General features: G+C 42.0%; 1 protein-coding gene across 1 annotated transcript; it reads left to right on the forward strand.

Moving 5' to 3' along the window:
* Positions 1 to 4,618: 4,618 nt before the first annotated feature.
* On the forward strand, positions 4,619 to 8,135 carry LOC310894711 (trypsin I-P38-like). The gene is made up of 4 exons (XM_083825179.1): positions 4,619 to 4,737; positions 5,923 to 6,088; positions 6,702 to 6,955; positions 7,747 to 8,135. The coding sequence occupies exons 1-4, from the start codon at positions 4,698 to 4,700 to the stop codon at positions 8,016 to 8,018; spliced, it is 732 nt and encodes a 243-aa protein (XP_083681305.1). The 5' UTR covers positions 4,619 to 4,697; the 3' UTR covers positions 8,019 to 8,135.
* The last annotated feature ends 374 nt before the right edge of the window (positions 8,136 to 8,509 follow it).

The following is an 8,509-nucleotide window of genomic DNA, read 5'->3' on the forward strand; positions in this document are numbered from 1 at the left end:
AGGCTGTCAAAGTCTACAAATATAATTCCTCTGCAACTACAGCTGCCTTTTTGTCAGACTTTTACTCTAAGAGTAGGGAAGCGTTCATTTCTATAGCCTGTGGAGCTTAATAATCAAATTGTTTTGTGGTGGTCATAGTCACATGTTTTCATATAGGTGCTTCAGCTTTGTGGTATTGAATTAAAACAAACTCATTTGTTTTCCCTTCACTGGCAGGCCAGACATCTCAAATAGTCTTGCAAGATCCCATTAAAATTCCTGATAGGTTAAAAGTAATCTACATAAGTACAGTGCAGAAGAATCTGTTGGCTAGTCTCAGACAAACCCTTTTGTATCCATTAGGAAAAACTGCAGTGAGATAGAATGGAGGATTTGAGAAAAAAATTGCCTTGACAGGCATGTCTTAGTCAGTGGACACTGGAGACTTGTCCAGAGAAAGCCCCAGCACCATTTTATATATTGCCTTTGACAGATACCTGCTACTTTTCAGATTTTTTTCCTAACACTTTGATCATGTTAGCAAAGAACAATTGGGAGGGGGTCAGGGGGCAGAGGGTGGGGGCAATAGCAAACATTATTGCATCAGAAAAAAATATTAGTTGCCTGTTTCAGATACTCTGATAGGTTTTAGGTGCATCTGCAATCAATCTGGTTTGTTGAAAATTATTTCAAGGTCATCCCAGAATCTCCTGGCTTGTTTTCCAGACAGGATAGGCTTAGGCTTGCAGTTCTCAGATGATAAAAGTAAGTCTCAGCATACAGGTCTGTCAGGAGAAATCAAGACAGAACATGCCCACTGTGCTGCAGAATGCTCTGTACTTGTCTTAATACACTCTCCCCTGAGGCTTATGCACATATGGGTTTTTGTAAAGACCTCCTGGAGAATATATCATTGTGGATCCCCTGTCCCCACAACGATACAACCTCATACAAAAACAATCCCATACTTCTCCACTCTCACACTTTGTCATCCAGTCACCATGAAAAGTTGCTGGGGCAACCACAGGCTCCTTCCTTCCACTGCCATTGTTTTGTCTGTGAGATAGTCTGATTACCTCTTAGTGTATCCATTATCCCAGAATCTATATTTCCAACTTTTTTTTTCCTATAGACAAAAATTAGTCTTTTTATTTTTATTTTTATTTTTATTTTTATTTTTATTTTTATTTTCATTTTATTAACTGGTTTTATATGCAGTTATTTTTCACCATGCAACTTCATGGCAGTATTTATGGTGCTTTCATTCTCACCCTTCCAACCCAGAATGATAAGCAGAACTCAAACCCACTGTAATTGTTTTGCATTGAGATTGATTTGCTTACTACAGCCTGGTGTTTATATTTGTAGTCTTGCCTGATTGTGAATATCCTCTTCTGTCTGTGCAATACTTTTTGGCTGCTCTGAAAGGGAGGCAAGTACGATGCTGAGCTCTTAGGTTTTTACTCCTCTGACTACCCTGGTCCAGGAAGCAGAAATATAATCTTCTCCTGAGTACCTATGACTATGAAAAAGCTTCATCTAGGAGTACGAGCGTACCTTCATGTTGGAGACTGTTTTAAGGTGGTGGGAACTTTAAGGTAGTAGGGTACTTTATTATTATTATTTTTTTCACTCTCACATGTAATTAAATGAAGAAACAAAACTGCATTTTTCCCCTTAGGTGTGCCCAGGTATGATGTAACTTTCAAGAGGGAAAGATCTGTGCCAGTGAGACTGTGTATACAAACAGACATTGAGGCAATACAGGGAGAGACAGGCACATGAACAAACAAATTTAGGTTTAGGACATGCTCAGCTGATCCAGGCCTTATCTTCTCACACAAATAGTCAGGACATAGTTAGCAACATTACTGAATACCTGCAATTCATGTTACAGTCTAATGGTTTCACTCCATCCTGTCTTGATATAAAAAGCAGTCAGTTACTACAGGATACATACAATTATTTGAAAATAGATAACTCTCTTAGGAAAACATTTTTTTTTCTTTTGTGCTGTTCTGCTAAGCCCCTAACAGCTGTTATGTCTCCAGGGGAGCTGAAAGAGAAAGTCAGAATAAGTTGAAACATTTAGGACCAAGACAGAAGACTACAGAAAGCCATTTAAAATATTGGACAGGTGATAGGTGCCCTTGCAATACCTTCTTTTCTATAGCAGCCTGTATGTTTAACTTGCTGATTATAATAATGATGGCAGGCATTTGTCTTTGTTTGGACTGAATTATTTTAAAAATACATTTAGCATTTTTTTAGTCTGTCTCTGCCTACATGATAACACTAACAGTGTGATATTATTTGCCTGCCTTGGTCTAATTCTTTCTCTGATGTCAGCAGTGTTTATTCAGGGTCTAAAACCTTTCTTCTGAAATCCCTTTAAGATGATTCTGTTTCCTTTACCAGTCTACAGCTCCATTATGGTCCTTTTTGTCATTAGCAGACTCTCTCCAACATTGTGTCTTTCATGTAAAACCATTCAAACCACTTCTTCTATATTAATTTTGACGGAGTGTTTCTATGTGATGCTAACATCACATAGACGGTCACAATTATGAGGTAATTTCCAAAAGTGCCAGCAGACAGCAGTCTCGTCCCACTTTGGAGTTCATTTTTAGTTCCCGCCCTCCACCCCCCTCATCCCCCCCATCCCTCCTCAGAAGGAAAGGCCTTGTAGGCCATGAATTTAAACGAGTGGGAGGGAAGCAAAGACTGTTTATTGATTTGGGTTTCCGTGTATCTGATAGGAGACTTCATGTGTAAAACTTTAGCCAAGAAGGAAAGGTAAGGATTTGTCAACGAGAGACATTTAAGGCCATATTATGTAAAAACAATATCATTTTAGTGAGGGAATTTCACAGGAAATTTGTTGTTGAGAGTGGATGATCCATTTTTTAAACTGGTAAATTAAAATAAAGAAAGAAAGAAAGAAAGAAAGAAAGAAAGAAAGAAAGAAAGAGTCTTGTGTTTTACTCTGGGCTTCCTGAGGCCTTGGGAGGAAGCGGGTACAGAGAGGCCCCACCTGGTGTGCAGAGTGGTGCTTGAAGGATGTGCTGTTTTGCAGCTCCTTTTTGACTGACTGCCTACAGTACTAGTGTCCCACGTACCGCTGCCGAGGTGCCTGACGTTCTCATGAGCAGACCAGACCACAGCTTTGCCCACACACCATGTGCTTCCACACAGCGGATGATGGTTCTTTCCCTGGGTCTTGAAGGGAGCCTTAAAAGGGGGAGGTTGGTTAGGGAAATTGCAAACCTAGTTAGGCAGCGCTCTGGCCAATGTGTATTCAGTTTCTGCCCACAGCTGTCCATCACAATGGACGCACCATGTGAAAACAGCCTTCTGTGGTTTCCTTTCTCTGGCCATGCAGTTTTGCCATCAAGAGGTGCCTTAGTCGTGCTCAGAACTGTATGCGTTCCTGTGGCAATTAAGAGGTGTGTGGAGCAGGTGGCTAAAAGTGTCTCCCGGAGCACATTGTTACTTGTGAAGCTGCCAAGGGGCTGCCCCTTCCACAGTGGAATGTATGCCTGGTGCCCTGGGCATGCTTCCTCCCAGCTGGACTGGTGTCAGCCTCCCATGTCCATTGCCAGATGCTGGGCTCTCCTCCCTCAACAATCTTTCCTTCAGTGGGCACTTCTGTCTTTGGGTGGTATGTGGGAGAGCCTTGAATTTTCCTTCTGCTTTGTACTTTAACCACACTCTCTCTCCCCTCGGTGCCACGGTAGGGCCTGCTGTGGGGACTAGTGGCCCAGAACACGGCTGTGCTGCTGTAGCACTCACTAGTCCTGAGAAGTATCTGCTGCCTTTCACTAACCACGCCAGCAGTGCCCCAATTCTTAATGCCGACCTACGTGTTTGTATGTCTGAAGAGTTTTTGTCTTCAAAAATGCTAGGTGCTGCTGCATTGTTTTGCCTGACCCGCTTCCCTCCAAAGAGTCCCGGCTCCATTATCTCACTATGCCCTTGTTTTCCTTCTGCTCTTCCTCTGCCCCTCCCCAGTCTGTCTCACATTTTTCAGAGACCTCGTCTCCCATTCCAGCAAGAATTTTAAAAAATTTAACTTGAGAAATGGAAGGTGATACAGAATAGTTTTCTCATACTCTCTTACTGAAATTAGTTATGACTAATTTTGATTAAACACTGTGTATAGATGAGAAGACAAGTTAATCAAGGAAATTAATTTTTAAAAATAAACTTTAGAAAACACAAAGTTTCTGTTATGTTGTTTGTTTGTTGGTTGGTTGGTTTGTTTGTTTAGTTGGTTGTTTTTGTTGTTAAAATAAATTTAAAATATCTTATAGTACATTACCTACAATATTCAGCTTCTGGAAAAAGCATATGTTCTTAAAAATGACTTCATAAGAGCAGAGGAATCTCAAAGGTACGCTATTATCAAGTGCTGCATACAAGAGTGAGAAGGAGAAACAACTACACATCTTCCAAAGCCAAAATGTATTTTTGTATTGAAGGTTGCTCTTTGAAATAATTTAAGAGAGCTATCTTAAGAAAGGTGTATGCTTAGTTAATAAGTTATTTGTACCTTCTGCCAGTGCCTTTTAATATCTGCATTTGGATCTTCAAATTTTCCACTGTTTATTTTTTCCTGGAGAAAACCTTGGGCCATAGATAAGGCCATTTCGGGAAATATATTTCCAGCAGCTTACACTTCCAGTCCACCAGTCTGGGCTTGAGGCTGTGTCAAGATCATGAAATACATACTGTTTGTCGCCTTTGTTGGTGTGGCTGGTGAGTATATTTTTTAATTTAGTTTTGTAATGTATAATGAAGCTCATTTCTGAAGAAATTTGCAAGGTAGTCTCTTGTGAGAAAGTGCAGTCCGATTACACCTTGCAAAAGTTTTAAGGCAGAGCACTGCAACTTCTTTTGACTGCTACATATCTGTTCAGGATAGTTTGTTTCACAGACTATGGAATGAATGCCCTCATAGGGGTTCTTGACCAGGAATATTGAAATGACTATATAGCTTCAATAACTGACTTTATAAATTCATGACTCTCAAGAAAAATGAAGTACAAAGATATTATCTCTTGCTCAGGAAGTCCTAAAGCTGTTGTTAATTCTTGGAATACTGGGGAGTGTTCCAAGGAAATACCACTGCAGACTTGTCTTGTACTTTGACTCAGTCTGCTAGTGACTACTACTGCAGACAAGACTGTGCTGGGTCTGGCTGGGATGGAGTTAACTTTCCCTGCAGCAGCCCATACAGTGCTGTACTCTGCACTTATAGCTAGAAAAGCACTGGTATCACACCAGTGTTCTGTCTATTGCTGCACAATACTGGCATCGCATCAGGACTCCCTCCAAGCCCCCAGGAGCCAGCAGGCTGGGGGTGGGCAAGTGATGGGGAGGGGACATCACCGGGGCAGCTCACCTAAACCAACCAAAGGGATATTCCATACCACGTGATGTCACGCTCAGCAATAAAAGGTGGGAAAGCGGAATGAGAGGGGATGGCTCTCATTGTGGAAGCGTCTGTCCTCCCGAACAACCGCTAGGCATATTGAGGCACTTCTTCCCAGGGCCTGCTTCCTGCTTCCTGCTTCCCCTCGTCTTTGAAGAGGGGGAGTGAGAGTGCAGCCATGGTGGAACTCTGCTACCCACCTGAGTAAAACCACCACAAGGATCCTGGGACAAACAGACCTTTGATCCTGTCCAACAAAAACATTTCTGTATTCTTAGTTTCAGCATGGGACCAGCAGCCAGTGCTTTAGATGCAAATAGATGAGCTACCAGTCTAAGTTCAATCAGCTTATTTTAGGGAGCAGTAAACAAATGTCTGTTACACTTGCCCACCGCTGCCACTGTGCATTTTTATAGGACCAGAGCCTACAAAAGGGATGCTTCAGTCAATCACAGGGCCACAAAGTTCCTTATGCCAGATGTTAACATATGCTACTGCTTATCTTCCAGTTGCCTTCCCCATCAATGATGACGATGATGACAAGATTGTGGGAGGCTACACCTGTACAAAGAACTCAGTCCGATATCAGGTGTCCCTGAATTCTGGGTATCACTTCTGTGGAGGTTCTCTCATCAGCAGCCAGTGGGTCCTGTCAGCGGCTCACTGCTACAAGTCGTGAGTGGAAAAAATATGTTCTTCCATAACCTACCTATTTCTTCCGGTTCACTTTTAACAGTGAGATTCTAATATGTATGAGATTCAAATATGTAACAGACCCAGTTCTGACAGGAGACAACCAAGGAATGGATGGTTCATTCAGAAAGCTGGGCTGGGGCATCATATGGGGTTTTCCACTTTTGCAAATGTTTCTGTTAATGCAGGTTACTTTCTGAAATGACAATGCGATTATCTAACAACAAATTATGGGCTGTGATCTCTTCTAAATTGCATTAACCTTGTTAAAACTTAGTTACTGGAGAACAAGAAGACGAATGACCTCATGGTGGTACCAGTTTGTCTTTTTCCAGAAGGTTTGTGTAAGGCACTGTAATATATTTAATTTGACCCAGCTCAGAAAAGTAATCCTTCCTGAATTCACCACCTGAACTGGGTGCACGTAAGATCTCATTGTGGATGCCCAGGAGCTGTTGCAGGACAATAAAGGTACCCTGAGTGAAAACAGCTACTACTATAATGATGTTGAAGCTAGTGCATAGAGTAACGGAGGTTTCTCCTAACTACGATGTCAGTAACTGTATATGTATATGACATTCCTTATCTTTTCCAGTTCCATCCAAGTGAAACTTGGGGAACACAACCTGGCACTCCAAGAAGGCACTGAGCAGACCATAAGTTCATCTAAAGTCATCCGCCACTCTGGCTACAACTCCAACACGCTGGACAATGACATTATGCTGATCAAACTTTCCAAAGCAGCCACACTCAACTCCTATGTCAACACAGTTCCTCTTCCTACCAGCTGTGTGGCCGCAGGCACCACATGCCTAATCTCTGGATGGGGCAACACACTCAGCAGTGGCAGTGAGTGCTCAATGGGAATGTACAGCATTCTGAGGGCCTGGGAGCCATTCTAAGACCTCACAATTAGGTCCAAACAGTACAGGGTAAAGAACAGAATATTGCTGCAGATTAGGCCTTTTTGAGGAATGACTGTAAATGATCTGTGTAGGACAGTAACCATTTAAATGCTCTAATGGCAAGCCTGGTCCTTCCTCTTGTTTTGTGTTATGAAAATGGAACCATTTAGGTCATCCAAGTGCCCTTCACTAGGATGTCTACATTACCATACGTTATGTGCCTTGGCACTATGCAGTGCCAAGCACTAGCAATTTAGCTAACGTTAATAGAGTTGACAGTTCTCTGAGAACATGATAAAAATGTGTGATTGTGCATCTAAAATTGCTAGAAGAGAGCTCCACTCTCTTACACCAATGGTCAGAAGTGCAGATGGTGACTGCTATCTAATTCTCTGAAAACCACCAAACCTGCACCAGAGGAGAGGATGCTTTTCCTCAGACCCATGTTTTCTCCAACATATGCACTAAAAGAATAGCTCTTAGTTCCACACTTGCTAGTTGATGGTTTTCTAGATATCACAAATGTTTATGTAGCTGCAGTGTAGAACAGTGGACCCATGGGTAGAATCTCTTCCTCCTAAACAGAATCCAGGCTATGATTTTCCTTCAGAGGAAAAATGAGGACTGATAAAATTGGGTGTTCAGCAATGACTTTTCTGTGAAGACAGATGGCTTCTCTGGGCTCTGAAATCAAATCAGACATGTCATCAGACATTTCTCTCTGTTTTCTTGTAGCTCAGTATCCAAATAACTTGCAGTGCCTGAATGCTCCTGTACTCTCCTCAAGCCAGTGCAGCAGTGCCTACCCCGGTCAAATTACTAACAACATGATATGTGTAGGATACCTGAATGGAGGGAAAGACTCCTGCCAGGTAAAACATCTGCCTCTCCTACCTGTATCTCTCCTGCAGTTTCCTAGTGGAAGAGGATATCATGTTAGAGAAGCTGCTATACTCGGCGGCATGTCTGAACCCTGTTTTTTGACTAACAGTGGAGGCTTAGGGTAGAGGTTACTTATTGAGCAGTTTAGGTTTTTCACTCAATTTGTCCTTCTTGGGCATTTTCTTTTGTTGTTGATGAGTTGTTTTGTTTTTGTTTTGGGGACATGATATACCTCTCTGGCCTAATTGTCCACAAGCAGAGTATGCCACCTTTTGCACTTTAGGCCTCTGAGTGCTGCACCCACAGAAACAACAATAATCACAGTGGCTATAGAGCTTAGGATGCAAAGGTTGCTTTTGGACTCACTAAAAATGAAATACCCAATATGTCAATCTCCAGGAAGTCTGGTAAATGAACACACCTGGCAATTGCTCTGCATGTTTCTTATGCCTAACTCCAGGGAAATATTTGACAGAATAATGTGTAAAACACAAATTTCCTGAGCATCTACCAAGAACTGCATCTGTGAAAAACAGGCAGCTTACTCACTCTTAGCTATGCTAAGCTAAAGTAAGGCACACTAGCATCAAGTCTAGAGGAGTAATCTGAAATGAAG

Source organism: Anser anser (assembly GCF_964211835.1).
Source record: "Anser anser genome assembly, chromosome: 1".
In the NCBI taxonomy this organism is placed as follows: domain Eukaryota; kingdom Metazoa; phylum Chordata; class Aves; order Anseriformes; family Anatidae; genus Anser; species Anser anser.

What these genes read in the sequence shown, in the direction of transcription:
- LOC310894711 (XM_083825179.1), top strand. Translation starts at nt 4,698, where the DNA reads ATGAAATACATACTGTTTGTCGCCTTTGTTGGTGTGGCTG. An exon ending in CGCCTTTGTTGGTGTGGCTG is followed by an intron (nt 4,738 to 5,922) that starts GTGAGTATATTT and finishes CTTATCTTCCAG; the next exon opens with TTGCCTTCCCCATCAATGAT. An exon ending in CAACACACTCAGCAGTGGCA is followed by an intron (nt 6,956 to 7,746) that starts GTGAGTGCTCAA and finishes GTTTTCTTGTAG; the next exon opens with CTCAGTATCCAAATAACTTG.